The sequence below is a fragment of the Thalassophryne amazonica genome, chromosome 14 (genome assembly GCF_902500255.1).
Source record: "Thalassophryne amazonica chromosome 14, fThaAma1.1, whole genome shotgun sequence".
Taxonomy (NCBI): Eukaryota; Metazoa; Chordata; class Actinopteri; order Batrachoidiformes; family Batrachoididae; genus Thalassophryne; species Thalassophryne amazonica.
The window spans coordinates 58,084,273-58,100,986 of NC_047116.1; the positions used below are offsets into that span (position 1 = coordinate 58,084,273).

At 41.9% G+C, this 16,714-nt stretch overlaps 1 protein-coding gene across 1 annotated transcript in view; it reads left to right on the top strand.

The window, feature by feature from the left end:
• ptpn4a (protein tyrosine phosphatase non-receptor type 4a) overlaps nt 1-15,126 on the top strand; it is a 213,514-nt gene extending 198,388 nt beyond the window's left edge. Inside the window, exons 24-27 of the mRNA XM_034186241.1 lie at nt 6,884-7,012; nt 11,407-11,555; nt 14,338-14,473; nt 14,567-15,126. Coding sequence (XP_034042132.1) covers nt 6,884-7,012; nt 11,407-11,555; nt 14,338-14,473; nt 14,567-14,929 — 777 coding nt within the window. The 3' untranslated portion in view covers nt 14,930-15,126. The remainder of the gene's footprint in view (nt 1-6,883; nt 7,013-11,406; nt 11,556-14,337; nt 14,474-14,566) is intronic.
• The last annotated feature ends 1,588 nt before the right edge of the window (nt 15,127-16,714 follow it).

Consider the following 16,714-nt stretch of genomic DNA (forward strand, 5'->3'; position numbering starts at 1 on the left):
AGTGTGTCTGTGCATCGTTGAACTATACAGCGCACTTTGCACAAGGGGATGCTATAATGCAAAGAAAGCCTTTTCTGTGTACACGCCACAAACAGAGTCGCTTGAGGTATGCTAAAGCACATTTGGACAAGCCAGCTTCATTTTGGAATAAGGTGCTGTGGACTGATGAAACTAAAATTGAGTTATTTGGACATAGTAAGGGGTGGTATGCATGGCAGAATAAGAACACAGCATTCCAAGAAAAACACTTGCTACCTACAGTAAAATTTGGAGGTGGTTCCATCATGCTGTGTGGCTGGTGCAGGTACTGGGAATCTTGTTAAATTTGAAGGTCACATGGATTCCAGTCAATATCAGCAGATTCTTGAGAACAATGTTCATGAATTGGTGACAGAGTTGAAGTTGTGCCGTGACTGGATCTTTCAACAAGACAACAACCGTAAACACTGCTCAAAATCTACTAAGGCATTCATGCAGAGGAACAAGTACAACATTATGGAATGACCATCTCAGCCCCCAGACCTGAATATTATTGAAAATCTGTGGTGTGATTTTAAGCGGGCTGTCCATGCTCAGAAACCAACAAACCTGACTGAACTGGAGATGGTCCAAATTACCTTAACTCGAATCCAGACTCTCATTGGAAGCTATAGGAAGCGTTTAGAGGCTGTTATTTCTGCAAAAGGAGGATCTACTAAATATTGATGGATTTTTTTCTGTTGGGTTGCCCAAATTTATGCACCTGCCTAATTTTGTTTAAAGAATTATTGTACACTTTCTTTAAATCCTAGAAACTTCATTTCACTTCTCAAATATCACTGTGTTTGTCTGCTATATGATATATTTAACTGAAATTGCTGATCCAAACAACCAATGATTCATAGAGGAAAATCATGGAAACTATCAGGGGTGCCCAAATTTTTACATCCCTGCCACATTTCTCCATGTAATGTGGAGTTACATCAGGTGTAAAATTTGTACCAAATCAACATGCAGATCCTCATTGGATCTGCTGTGGTGACCCCAAGTGAAAGCAAAGGATCAGCCAAAGGGACATTTTTTTTAATACACAAATTAAGAACAGGGATGATTGACAACAGCTTGCAGTCAAGCAGCCCTGTTCTTAATTTGAATATTATTTCAGTATACAGTGCATCTGGAAAGTATTCACAGCATTTCACTTTTTCCACATTTTTTATGTTACATCCTTATTCTAAAATGGATGAGTTCTACACACAATACCCCATAATGACAATGTGAAAAAGTTGGACGTTTTTTTGTTGTTGTTGTTGTTGTTGTTGTTTTATAGATTTTAACAAATTTATTAAAAATAAAACAATTAAGAAATCACATGTACATAAGTATTCACAGCCTTTGCCATGAATCTCAAAATTGAGCTCAGGTGCCTCCTGTTTCCACTGATCATCCTCGAGATGTTTCTACAGCTTAATTGAAGTCCACCTGGGGTGAATTCAGTTGATTGGGCATGAATTGGAAAGACACACATCTGTCTACATATAAGGTCCCACAGTTGACAGTGCATGTCAGAGTACAAACCAAGTATGACGTCATAGGAATTGTCTATAGACATATGAGACAGGATTGTCTCGAGGCACAAATCTGGGGAAGGGTACAGAAACATTTCTGCTGCTTTGAGCGTCCCAATGAGCACAGTGGCCTCCATCATCCGTAAATGGAAGAAGTTGAAGAAATGGAAGAAAATAAAAGTACAAACCTTTTTTCATGTTGTGGGGTGTTGTGAGTATAATTTTTGGGGGAAAAATTAATTTATTCCATATTGGAATAAGGCTGTAAGATAACAAAATGTTGAATGAATACTTTCTGTGTGCACTGTATATCTTCATGGCAAGGAAGATTGTCTCTTGTTTGATTCCTGGACGGTCTGGTGAATGCAGAGATGACAGACACTGCACATGGTTGCTGCATGAAGGTTCTGCTGGTCAGAATTGTGCTTCCGCTGTTGTTTGTCAGTTTTTTTTTGTGTGTGTGTGTGTGTGTGTTTGGTTTTTTTTTTTGTTTGTTTTTTTAGACTTCCACTCTAGTGTGGATCATTGCTTGCCAGCTGGCTCGGTCCCTTGCTTGTTCTTCCCATATCTTCCATTCGATGGAGCAACTATTAGGTTGTGTTTCAGGTCCTTGTATAGTTTCTTCTGCCCTCCTGTGGACTGTTTTCCTTCACTCAGCTGGGAGTAGAAGATCTGCTTGGAAAGTCAGCTCGTAACCATCCTAATGATGTGACCCACCCACTGAAGTTGGTTCTTCATGATGACCCACTCTGCTCTTGAGCTTGGCTTCTGCCAGAACTCTGATGTTGGTACAGTAGTCTCCCCACCTACTGCAGAAGGTACTCCTGAGACAGTGTCAGTGGAATCACTCGAGGGTCTTCAGGTGGCAGCGGTTGGTGGTCTAGGTCTCAGATCGGTACAACAGGGTTGGCATGATAGCAGCTTTGTAGATGAGAATTTTTGTGTTATGTCGAAAGTCTCTGTGGTTGAAAACACTGGTGCGAAGCCGACCAAAGGCAGTTCCTTTAGTCTTTTGGATATCGTCATCAATGTTGGTGTTGATAACACATGCTGCCCAGATATGGAAATTGGGTCACATTGTCCAGCACCTGTGGAATTTCAAAACAGGAAGCTTTGGACTGACTGTGGTTGGTCAAGGCTGAAACAGGACCCATGTCTTCTTCAGATTGATGTGAAGCCCAAGCTTGGTGTAGGCTTCATTGAAGGTTTCAAGAATTTTCTGAAGATCTTCTTCCATAAAGGATGCCATGTTGTTCTCCTGGGCAATACTGGAAGTTCAGGTGTGAAGTGGTGGTTTTCTTCTTGGCTCTCAGTTGGCTCAGGCTGAAGAGCTTTGTCATTTCTGCATGATTTCAATTAATGGAGGCACCTTGCCTTTGATCAGGTGGAAGATTGTTGCCATGAAGATAATGAAGCGTGTAGGGTTGATGAAACAGCCCTGCTTTTTTTTTTTCTTTCTCTCTCTCTCTCTCTCTCTCTCTCTCTCTCTCTCTCTCTGTGTGTGTGTGTGTCAAAAGAACTTGATGTTATTAAAAACAGGATTGCAACTTGTATCAGGTCAGATCGGGCGCTGGTGCCGTGATTCACCACATCCACCGTTCTATGGAACTGCCTTGGGTCCTGGATTGCAACCACTCAGAGAGACAACTGGCCTTTCCCCACCATCCATCTAAAAACTATTCATCTATCTGCCACAGTTACGTGAAACCTGGATGTCCCCTTGGCCTTTTCCAGTTGCTAGGGTCCTAATCACTCAGGCACCTGTGAGTTGGATCATGCCCAGAGAAATGTGCCACTTAGTCAATCTCATGAGTGTGCTCGTGTTCCCTCATAATGCAAGTGGGACACAGATGCCCCATTTATGTTTTCCTAGTTTGTGGTACACAGGCATTTGAGTGGTACTGAAGAATCCTCCTGGGAGACCTAATGCCAAAGACATCCAGACATTGTCTTTAAACCACCGGTTAGCATCAAAGTCTTACAACCATGCATAAGACAAGAAGCACCAGGTTCCTAAAGACTTGGAAATGTAACATCCAACAAAGATATCTGCATCCTCAAATACCTGTGTCCAGAAGACTTCATAAAATTTTCCAAGGCAACTCTCAAAGACATAGGACACAGAGAAATGAACGTCACTTCTGAGATTTGCTTTTTAAGAACTTGCATGTCTGGTTGGATTGTGAAAAAACTGTGTAAATGGCAGGGTGTCACCGATCACAAAAGCCATTGTTTAGATCGGATACAGTTTTTGTTTTTGTTTTTTTTTATGGGGTGGGGGGGGAGGGGTTTAAGCCATGTTTTGAGCACAGTTCAGTCGGCTCATGGCTGCACAGGAGAGAGGCGGCGGACACTTTGTCCTCAACATTTTTAATTTTAAATGTTTCTCTGTTATTTTAGATCAAGAAGTGCGGTAAGCCTCCAGCAACTGGAGAGCGAGGCTGTTTTTAGCAGGCTGTGTGCAGGACTTGTACGTGCATTAACCTGTGCTTTAACCTCCACTTGGACTGTGATTTTACCATAACTGCATAGAAATTAACATTTATCTTTTTTAAAACAAATCACCGAGACAAAATCAATCTTATGTAAACTTTACATATAAACTATATTTCATTAATTTTTATTAAAGTTGATTAAACAGCCAATCAAAATTAAATAATTTACAGTTTTGAATGACAGCTTGAAATGTAGCCTGTTAAGGATGTCTATCGTGTGGATCTGTGGAGTGAAGCTTTTCCAGATTTATTTCTTCCAAAGCAGCACTAATACATGCGATGTGCACCCTGTTGACAAAAAGTCTGATCTGGTGCATAGATTAACACACAGTGCTGTGTGTTTTTAAGAAATGCACAGACACACTGCTTCACTTTAAATACACACTAAGTCTCTCGTAGGTCATCAGTAGTGCGTGTCTGTCTCGCTCTTTAATAGTCCATGTACTCTTCAAAATGTTATAGTTTCAAAACTTTCTACAGTGGACTGGACTGGCTGTTTACTGCAGCACACTATGCACTCTCTGTGTGTGAGGCGCTTCTCTCACACACACACACACACACACACACACACACACACACACACACACACACACACACACACATAGAGGAAGCTGAGCAATGAACCCATAGTCCCCGCCTCCTGCAAACGGTAAGCTGAGAGGGACAAAAGAAGCCACGAGAGTCCCTGGATTTTTAGCGACAACAAATGCATATGTAATGGCCGATATATCAAGGCCAGTAAAATGATTGTGTTTATTTCGTGCAGAAATCACACATGGGTTGTGTATTTCATCCTGCATCTGTGCCAGAGATCAGCCAGTCCAAAGAACTCTCAGTCCATCTGTCATGACAGCATAACACAAATGTGTCCTGTCCTGCTGATTTACTTTATAGGTGGATATTTGTTAATCTGCATGCCACAGTAGATGCACAGTGAGGGAGGCGCTGATATGGACACACTCATATGATTTCAGAGATTGTATCGGTCATGTGTGAACAACGGTTAGATCTGGGAGCATGCACTAGTGCTGCGTGCTGCTGCACCAGGCATGCTATAGAACAATGCGGGCAGATTGATATATTTATTGATTCAAGTATTTGATCATAAACTTCTGCCACCAATACAATATATTATACTCTTAAGCAGTTAGTATGGTATAGTGGAGGGTATCATGTTGTGAGCTTCTCACAGGTCTATTGTTTCACCCATAGCACTGTTTTGTGTACACCCCATTTGGGGTATCTGTTCATGTGCAGATACTTGCTTTGTCGCACAGGAATTTCATCTCAAACCATGTAAATGCATAAATCAGATTTGGACCACTTAAAAAAAACACTGATGTAAATTTGTTGTTCAAAGTATTGGATACGAGGTCTATTAGAAAAGAAACGGACCTTTTTATTTTTTTTCAAAAACTATATGGATTTGAATCACGTGTGATTGCGTCAGACAAGCTTGAACCCTCGTGCCCATGCGTGAGGTTTTTCACGCCTCTCGGTTGCGTCATTCGCCTGTGGGCAGGCTTTGAGTGAGCACTGGTCCACCCCTCCCGTCGGAATTCCTTTGTCTGACTACTTGCTGAGAGACTGGCGCTTTGCTTGATCAAAATTTTTTCAAAAACTGTAAGGCACATCCAAGTGGACACCATTTGAGAAATTCAGACGGTTTTCGGTGAAAATTTTAACGGCTGATGAGAGATTAAGGAGTGTTACTATCACTTTAAGGACTGCCCACGGCGCCGGACAGCGCGCCGCGCCCCGAGCCGCCGTTGTCAGCCTGTTTCGAGCTGAAAACTTCCAAATTTAAGCCTCTGTTGACCCAGGACGTCATGAGAGAACAGAGAAGTTTCAGAAGAGGTCGGGATCAGCAGTTTATCTGGACATTCCACTGTTAAAGGAGATTTTGTAATGAAAGACGCGCGGACGGATTCGCGTGTCGGCACCCAGCCGCTCATGGCGCGGCGCATCAGCAAAACACCTCCGTGTTGATAACCATTCGTAAGATTCAGGTGGTTTTCGATGGCTTTCAGTCGAGTGAGTATCCGAGAAATTGTTTAACAGCTGGGCATGTTCAAACTGTGGCGCCGCGCGATGTGCGGCTGGGTGCCGACGCGCGAATCCGTCCGCATGTCTTTCATTACAAAATCTCCTTTAACAGTGGAATGTCCGGATAAACTGCTGATCCCGACCTCTTCTGAAACTTCTCTGTTCTCTCACGACGTCCTGTGTCAACAGAGGCTTAGATTTGGAAGTTTTCAGCTCGAAACAGGCTGACGACGGCGGCTCGGGGCACGGCACGCCGTCCGGCACCGTGGGCTGTCCTTAAAGCGATAGTAACACTTCTTAATCTCTCATCAGCCGTTAAAATTTTCACCGAAAACCACCTGAATTTCTCAAATGGTGTCCACTTGGATGGCCTTACAGTTTCTGAAAAAATTTTGATCAAGCAAAGCGCCAGTCTCTCAGCAAGTAGTCAGACAAAGGAATTCCGATGGGAGGGGTGGACCAGTGCTCACTCAAAGCCTGCCCACAGGCGAATGACGCAACCAACAGGCGTGAAAAAACTCACGCATGCGCACGAGGGTTCAAGCTTGTCTGACGCAATCACACGTGATTCAAATCCATATAGTTTTTGAAAAAAATAATAAGGTCGGATACTTTTCTAACAGACCTCGTATAAGATGAAAGCCTGATTTGGGCATCGAGACCTGTAAATGTAAACTGTTCTGCAGTAGCACCTGACCATTAACCTCTATGGAAGGCTGGCCCACATTGAGTGAAGATTATTGTTTGGAATGTGTTGAGCAGCTTTTCTCATGGAGATTTTTTCCATGTTTATAGGTGAAGTGTCACCAGTACTGGCCTAACCCAGACAGCAGCGCCACCTATGGAGACTTTACTGTAACGTGCCACACTGAAGAGGGTAGCTCTGCCTTCCTGGTCCGGGAGATCACACTCATGCACACGCAGGTATCCAAAGCCATCCGTCCACACAGATATGTAGATGCACTGTGAGGTCACTGCAGGACAAAGACAAGAAATCCTAGGAAGAAGGGAAAAAGGGTAAGAGCAGCACTAAATCCTGAGAGAACAAAGAATGAGTGTGCACCTGTTAGCGGAGGGAGGAAGAGACGAGGGAGGAAAAAGAGGCTGGGTGGAAGCAAAGAGAGGGCCCACTGTGTGAAGGATGAGCCACCGCAGCCCAGAGGAGGTGTGTTGCCATAGCGACCGGTGTAGGCTGTTCTTTTTCTGGATCCCACTGCTACATGCAGGCCATGTAGTGGGATTAGGTTGCCATGGCAACTTAGCCAGCTCAGTCAGTAAGAGTGTCGAAGCAGAGAGCTGCCAAATAGAGGACGGGAAGGCCAGGAAGTACGACAACAGTCAGTTGAAGGAGAGAAGCAGCAAACTGGTTTGACTCTGATACTGACACCATTGTATGTTTGTATTTTGTGCACTTTTACTTGGTTCTTCTTCTACATGCCTAGTTGGTCCAGTGGGTCAGAAATGTATCTGCCTGTTAGTTTAAAGCTAGAATACCAGCAATCTTCAATAGCTAAAATATAGTCTGAAGTTTAATATATATAAAATACATCATATTTAGAACCCATTTGTTGGGAAAGTGTCGGTACACAGACCCACAACAGGGGGCGCAAATGAACGGACAATGGAGGAAGTCAAATAACAACACTTTACTGTTGTGAATGGGCACAACAAATACAACGGATTACAATAATGGACAAAAAGCCAAATCACAAAAGGTGTTGTGTGGGCAGGCTCGAAGATAGGAGACGTCCGTCCAAAGTAGAACCGGAACCACACGATTTCCTCCACCACCAGACCCCGGGAATACTGGAGCCGCCAAGTCCCGAATTCCCAGGTGGCCACTGCCTCCGCGTGTCGGACCTGGTACTGCTGGCGAGGAACAAAGAGACAATTAAACGAGGGCGCGTTTGCACCCAGCAATCCGCACGGCAGGGAAAACTACCTCCACCTCTCGTTGGAAAAGAAGTCTGTTACAACGCACAAAGTCACAAGAAGGTTTACTGTCACACAGTTAGCTGAGTACGTTACCTTCCAGGTAGAACGATATCTTGGCAAAGAGGTGGAGACGTCGTCCTGCTGATATTCCCCTGCTGATCAGATGAGTGGTAACAGCTGTTGCAGGTGATGCGTGACAGCTGTCACCCTGGCTGCTCCTGTGCGGCGACTGCGCCCTCTCGTGCCTGAAGCCCGCACTTCAGGCAGGGCGCCCTCTGGTGGTGGGCCAGCAGTACCTCCTCTTCTGGCGGCCCACACAACACCATTAAAATTTTGGGGGAATTTTTATTTCTTGGGAACATACATAATTTGAGGGAAATCCATAGCGTATTTCACCCCAGTGAATGTCAAAACCTGCAGACAAATTCAAGCCGGAAGTGCGTCTGCGCTTGCGCAGATGCACTTAATAACTCAGATAATAACAGACTCAGATAATAACCATAACTGTACACCGTCAGACACCAGTCACCAGGCAACTCACGTGTCCAAAAGTAGTGCTGTAAAATCCTCGTGAGTTCGATCGCCAGTGTTCTGTCGCAGTTGCTCCCAACGATCTCTCACTGTCGTTGATCTTCTCTTTTTCTCTCACTCCAAATGGCGTCTTTTCTTTGCACTTTCTGTGTATATCGCCGGCCTTGCTCACTTTCTTCCACTTCTACTGTCTCTCTCCCCCTTCTTGCCTTCTTCAGTTTTAAATTTCTATGCATGCATCGCAGGTAGCGATGAAACCCCCCCCACGTGACCTGTGACGTCACCCCGATGGCGTCCTGGCTTTCGAATTTTTGGCACGTGCCAATAATTCATAATTTGCTTCGATACGGACGAATTTTAATCACGTTCAGACTAATATTTTGGGAATCCTTTATATTCACACTAACAAACAAAATTACTTTGATCCCCATCAAAATTCTAACAATCGTCTCAATTTCAGTATGCTTCCTGGCACTCTAGCTTTAATCCATAAATTGTTTTATTTATTCTCGACAAAAATATAACAGCACCATTTTTGTTTTTGTTCCCATTCATCAAGAGTTGAAATAAAACATCTAAAACATCCTCTGTATAGAAAAGGATTATTTCCCTGAATTTTTTTCACAAAATTGTTATTTAGTGCCTTTACCAAGTTAATCTATTCACCTGGCTCGTGATTACTATATATTCTGGAGAAGAGATGAGAAGCACCAGGACCTTAAAGATGTCATTCTCCTGAAAACGGTTATGAAGGTTTTCCAGGAATTCCTGGAAATCTGATTATTTACTTCTGTGGCTAACATTTCCGGGTTTTTTTGTTTTCCTAGCCCTCGTCGGATTTAGTCTCTGGGCTGATGTCATGGTGTTCGTGTCTATTAAAATCATTTGGAAACATCTGAGACGCCACAGTGGATATTAAGTCTGACATTTTCACATCCTGATTCAACACTAAAGGATAAATGTAATGTGCTGCCGCTCATCCACACAGCAGCAAATCAGAGGCGCCGTTGCAGATTTTACTGTGAACTCCGTGCCATGCTGAAACCACAAAACAAATGGAGGAAACTTTTTTTCTGCTGCAAGGAGACGTTTTAAAGTTCATGAGGAATAAATTCAAAGGGGCTGGTTCAAACAAAATGGACCAAAACCACGACCCAACTGTTTTTTTTTATTTTTTTTATTGTTTATGCAGAAAAGCGCACACTCCCGGTAAGTCTTTGATTTTTATGTCATGTTTCAAATTGTCTCCATGCAAACTGTAGTCTGCTAAATCTGCATTTTATAGTTCTTCTGTTACATAGGCCTGAAATATCCAACTGGGGGGAAATATGATCAACAATTAATATGCTCTAAATGTCAAATATTGATGTGAAAAACGTATGTGCGTTGTTTTAAGCAACATAAATGGTCCGTATCAATGGACAGAAAAATCAGTACTATTGTGTTTCCAAATTATATAAGTGAATAGAAATCAAGTTTAAACCCAAATCAGTGTTCCTGTGAACTAAGTGATGTTAATTTAATGAACAGTGCAGTGCAGCTTTACAAGTATGAATTTTTTTCATGTTAAGACACTGTCAGTTGTTCTAAAAGCACAAATTGCTGAAATCCAATATTTAGATAAATGTAACAGAAACAGTCCCATGCAAATATATGATATTTATGAAATAGTAATAACACTGTATTATAATCCCTGTGACAGACTGTGTTATAGTTCTTCCATCTTGCCAATATGGGAAATAGCTTTTTATGACTAAAATGATCAAGAAAATGGGAGTGAGAAATATCTCTCATTTTGCTTATTAATTGTATCAGATTGCACCAAATAGTATTCCCACCAGACCCCCCCACCCCCCATTAGCTGCGCCACCTCCAACATCATGAAAAATGTTTTTTTTTCTTTTTCCCAAGGGCCACTTTCATCAAGGTGCAAAGATATTGATTTGTATACATCTCAATTTTTAGAGCCCATAATTAACTGGACAACAGTATGATTGACAAGTCAGTGGATGGATACATAAACATTTTCAAATCTCTGAATATGGCTACATCAGCCATTAAACACAATTGATGTGGTACTGTGTGGTAAATCTGAGTGATTGCGAAAACAAGGAAACTGGTGAGGGAAGCCACCAGCACAACATGACAACTCTGAAGGAGTTATCAGTTTTCAGTGGCTGTGATTGGAGAAACTGCATTGTGCAACTTTTGACTGTTATCAGTTATACAGCTTGATGGTGGAGTGACACAGAGAAGCAATCTCTTAAAAAGCTGTGAAATTTCAGCTACAATTTGCTAGAAGGCACTCAAGCTTTGGATTTGATCTGTTTTCTTAGATTAAAATTATTCTTCATTTCAACCTTCAGTTCTGTCTGTCTGTCCATGAATCTTGTAAGTTATTTGATGTGTTTCACTGAATCTGAACACAGCATTCACACACCATGTGCAGATGCACATGATGGAAAATAATTCTGGTCTTACATATTGAACATGAGGTAATTAAACTTTGGTTGTAGATTTACTTATAATACAACCAAGCAGCCTGTGTAGTTGAGTGGGGGGTATAATTTTTTTAAAGTTGATCAAAGATCTGTTCTGGTTTGAGCTTGCTGCCATTTGTTTTCGTGGAAATGCAGCTTTATAAAACATACCAACCCATACCAAAACCAATTTATGGATCAAATTGTGCCTGATATCTAAGCTGTTATTTCCTTGAGCCGGTGTGCCCAGATGATTCCTGCCAGTGTATTTCTCAGACTTTAAAAAGCTGTAATTTGGCTGCAGATGAAGATGTTTTACTCAGTTTTTTCCTCCCTCTTCTCCTCCTCCTTCTTTGGCGTTTGTGTGTTCAGAGTGAGCAGCAAAGAGAGCTGACTCAGATCCAGTATCTGGCTTGGCCAGACCATGGCGTTCCCGATGACTCCACTGATTTTCTGGACTTTGTGGCTCTTGTACGGACCAAACGGGCAGGGCAGGACCAGCCCATAGTGGTCCACTGCAGGTATGAATGAGGCTTCTTGTCTTCTATTTAAACTTAACTACTACAAAACCTGATTCTATAGATCCCAACATCTCACTGTAGTGGCTCCCACAGACATGATCAGCTCCCACAGAGTTTAAAGTATTAGTGACATGAAATTTATTTTCCTCGCATTCACAAGCTCTGATCAGGTATGCAAAAAACAAACAAACAAAAAACAATTATCCATATATGGGTACAGGCAGTTCAGATTTTTGGATAAATGTCAATATATATGTAACATAAAAGCTAGCCCCCCCCCCTTTTAAATCACTGTTGAAATAGACCGCATGTCAACCATGAACAAAGTTGTACCCCCTCACTCTGCACTCTGGCTCAGTGCGAAGCAGTGTCAGATTGACAGCACCACAAAAGAAAATAGCTTTATAAGAGTCTGATTACAGCATCAAACATGGGGACACAACTGACTTAGACTGTGAACATTCCAGGGATTGCGACTTGGCGGTAAGATTAAGGATTCGGGGACACCCCCCCCCCCCCCCAAAAAAAAAACCCAAAATAAAATAAAATTGCAACATAACCCCAGTTAACTGAAATAGAAAATGGAAAAAGTACAGACGATATAGTAAATGCAAAATAAATGAACAATGGGTTGGAAAAACCTGTGATCTTTGCATTTACTTTAACTTGTGTTTGTGTGCAGAGTGCCTCAAAACCAGCTGGTTGTGGCTCTGTCTTTTGCTGGGAGCGTGTAAGTGTGCGTGTTTGTGTCCGCACAAATGCAAGGACAGATTGTAAGCATTTAATTGAGCATTTGAGAGAGAGAGTGGCTGGTCAGTTTTCTTTTTCTTTTTTCAAATATAAAAAGAAAATAAAACCGATCCATGTTTGTTTCCAACTTTTTGCAGGTAGATGCCATTCTCTCTCTCACTCTCTCATGTGCACACAAATGGTTGCACTTGACTTTGTTAAATTGTATATAGAAAACAAAGCATTGCTAATTATATTCTGATTATTTTTTTCTTTCCATAAAGTACTGGGCAGATGAGCTGTATTGTTGAATTAAAATATTAATGACCACATAGACACAGTATTACTTTGGGAAACCTTTGTCAATCCACTGCAATAAGGAGTTACAGTAGTGTTCAGAATAATAGTAGTGCTATGTGACTCAAAAGATTAATCCAGGTTTTGAGTATATTTCTTATTGCTACATGGGAAACAAGGTACCAGTAGATTCAGTAGATTCTCACAAATCCAACAAGACCAAGCATTCATGATATGCACACTCTTAATGCTAGGAAATTGGGCTATTAGTAAAAAAAAAAGTAGAAAAGGGGGTGTTCATAGCATCTGCTGTTGACGCTACAAACTCAAAACTATTATGTTCAAACTGCTTTTTTAGCAATCCTGTGAATCACTAAACTAGTATTTAGTTGTATAACCACAGTTTTTCATGATTTCTTCACATCTGTGAGGCATTAATTTTGTTGGTTTGGAACCAAGATTTTGCTCGTTTACTAGTGTGCTTGGGGTCATTGTCTTGTTGAAACACCCATTTCAAGGGCATGTCCTCTTCAGCATAAGGCAGCATGACCTCTTCAAGTATTTTGACATATCCAAACTGATCCATGATACCTGGTATGCGATATATAGGCCCAACACCATAGTAGGAGAAACATGCCCATATCATGATGCTTGCACCACCATGCTTCACTGTCTTCACTGTGAACTGTGGCTTGAATTCAGAGTTTGGGGGTTGTCTCACAAACTGTCTACGGCCCTTGGACCCAAAAAAAACAATTTTACTCTCATCAGTCCACAAAATATTCCTCCATTTCTCTTTGGCCAGTTGATGTGTTCTTTGGCAAATTGTAACCTCTTCTGCATGTCTTTTATTTAACAGAGGGACTTTGCGGGGGATTCCTGCAAATAAATTAGCTTCACACAGGCATCTTCTAACTGTCACAGCACTTATAGGTAACTCCAGATTGTCTTTGATCATCCTGGAGCTGATCAATGGGTGAGCCTTTGCCATTATGATTATTCTTCTATCCATTTTGATGGTTGTATTACGTTTTCTTCCACGCGTCTGTTTTTTTTTTTTTGTCCATTTTAAAGCATTGGTGATAATTGTAGATGAACAGCCTATAATTATTTGCACCTGCGTATAAGTTTTCCCCTTTCCAATCAACTTTTTAATCAAACTACGCTGTTCTTCTAAACAATGTCTTGAACATCCCATTTTCCTCAGGCTTTCAAAGAGAAAAGCATGTTCAACAGGTGCTGGCTTCATCCTTAAATAGGGGACACCTGATTCACACCTGTTTGTTCCACAGAATTGACAAACTCACTGACTGAATGCCACACTACTATTATTGTGAACACCCCCTTTTCTACTTTTTTTTTTTACTAATAGCCCAATTTCATACCCTTAAGAGTGTGCATATCATGAATGCTTGGTCTTGTTGGATTTGTGAGAATCTACTGAATCTACTGGTACCTTGTTTCCCATGTAACTATAAGAAATATACTCAAAACCTGGATTAACCTTTTTAGTCACATAGCACTACTATTATTCTGAACACTACTGTACATTCACAAATGCCTAAAACTTCACTGTGCAAAGAAGAAGCCTTATTTCAACCTTGTCCTGATGCAGCGTCTACTTCTATGGGCTCTGAGGCATCTGGGTTGAACCATCACCCAGCAGAAACATTGAAGATGGATCAACATGCCTGTTGAGTGCAATTTGGATTTTAAATCTGAATTGACCTTTTCAGTCCCTGCTGCTTTATTTCAGTGCTGGGATTGGACGAACTGGGGTGCTCATCACCATGGAGACTGCGCTGTGTTTAATGGAGTGTGGTCAGCCAGTGTATCCTCTAGATATTGTCAGGACCATGAGAGACCAGAGGGCCATGATGATCCAGACACCCGTATGTAATGATATTTCTGGTTTAGGTTGACCATCTGCTTCCATCTATTATAAACCATCAGGTAACCTGTATGTCTGTCTGTCTCACTGTCAGAGCCAGTACCGCTTTGTTTGCGAGGCCATCCTGAGGGTGTATGAGGAGGGTCTGGTCAAACCACCCAAGACTGCTGCTCTCTACCAGCAGAGGGATAGAGGAGCGGAGGACAGAGAGGACAAAAAGGAGCAGCACAGAGAAGGAGAACAGGCACCGGAAAAGGAGAGAGAGGAGGCGACTGCTGGGGATTTACTGGAAGGAGAACTGGAGGATGAAGATGACGACGAGGAAGTAGAGGTGCTGGACGTGGGGGAAGTGATGGAGGAGGAAGAGGAGGATGAGGAGACAGAGGAGCAGAGCATTGCCAGCGCCACCAGCGTGACCAGCGAGACCAGCTTGAACCCTGACCCTGCTAACCCATGACATTTTGACCATCGGGTCATCAGGGGGTCATGAGACGAGCGAACAAAAGCACTGTTGCACTTTATGCTGACACAGAGACAAGTGAACATGATTGACAAGTGATGGACTGAACAGTCCAGCTGTGTTGAACAAGTACTGCAAGAGGGTGCTGTGTTCAGAGTAAAGAGAAAAATAAAGAATGATGTGATGAAAATGTGGATGGGGAATTGCTGTAGTGCCATAACCAAGAAGGGGAGGGGCATCCACCATAGATGCAATTTTTTTTTTTTTTTTTATAATTCCCAAAGGGTTGCCCTGTCCTCTTGATCAGGTCTGCCAGACAGACCTGCTTTTTTGTGTTAAACCTCTTGTCCTTTTAGCTGTTAGATATATCTTTTGTTCTTCAGAAAGAGTATTTATTGTTTTAGTTTGTTGAACCCTGTCCACTGAACAACAAAACAAAATTGTACGTTTGTAAGTCTACAGTTTCATGCTTCCCTGATCAAATGTTAGCTGGTAGAGTAGTGCCGTTCCTCTTTTTTTTTTTTTTTTTATAAAGCTTTCTGACAGATGGACAATTGAAAGCACTTTGTGTCTCGCATGTTCAGTGCTGTGGCTTTCTGCCCTCACCTGCTCTGATGGGCCATTGCTTTGTTTTTGTTAATTTGTTTGTGGGTACCTCTCTGTCACAGCCCTTGTTTGTGACAGTCACAACAGCAGGCATAGCTGCAGACTAAAAGCGTTGCAATTCTCACCCAAATGAGTACTTAAAAATGAACTCTGAACACAAAGTGTAACAGTAGCAGTTGAGCCGGTCGCAGAGAGCGGACCCCGATAGATGCACAATCGCACCATAGAAATATGAGCTTCTGCCCAGCTCTCATGGCAAATAAAGCACAGGTACAAGGGTGGGGTCACTTCACGTCTCTTTTCACAATCATTTCTGTATAAATCAGTTCAGTTAACATCTTTAAATCTAGGCTGACACTCAGAGAAGATGTTGCTTTCTCTCCAGTGTGAAGTTGCAATTAGGAGCATGTCATGTTCAAGTGCTTGGTTGTAGAGCACACGTAACTACCAACACAAGCAACAGCTAATAGTTGCACTGTTAAAAGAATTAATTACTTGCTGTCCGTGATTGACTCTGTCCTCATCTTTCGCAATATTGAAAGGTTGAAGGTCACACCAACTCAAGAACTCATCTATCAAAATTATCTGAGTTTCTGACTTCAAATTGTGACCTAGGGGAGTATTCGTCTGCAGCATTGAAGTTGACAACTCATATTTACCGTAATTCCTAAAGCATGTAAAGGCGACATCAATTCATACTGAGTTAGAGAGCTTTGAGTTTGAGCTATTAAGGTCACCCAAGATCAAAGAGCTGGTGACTAATGGAAAGGTGATGTATGACTTCACATTAGTGTTTAATAGTAACTGTGGCCATATCTCTAACCAATTCCTCAAAATAGCCAAAGCAGTTAGCCCAAAGCTTTGACCTTTGCCCAAGACCTTAAACAGATTTTTCTAAATAAGCAAAACAAAACAAAATTAAACTTTTTTGGTCTCGCCTGACCTGTAATAATTTCACCACGTTTGATCCAAATCAGGTCAAAACTCTAGAGTTATTTTGTTTACGTGCCGAAGGACAGGTACACAGGAACGAACACAACACACCTGCAGACACTACTGGTGCACGCCACTGTAACATCACTTTTAATATGACCTTTAAAAAGCTTAATTAGCCGGCTCAAATTGATTCCATGCAGAAAATCCACTCAAAATTATTAATTGGTGAAATAACTGATT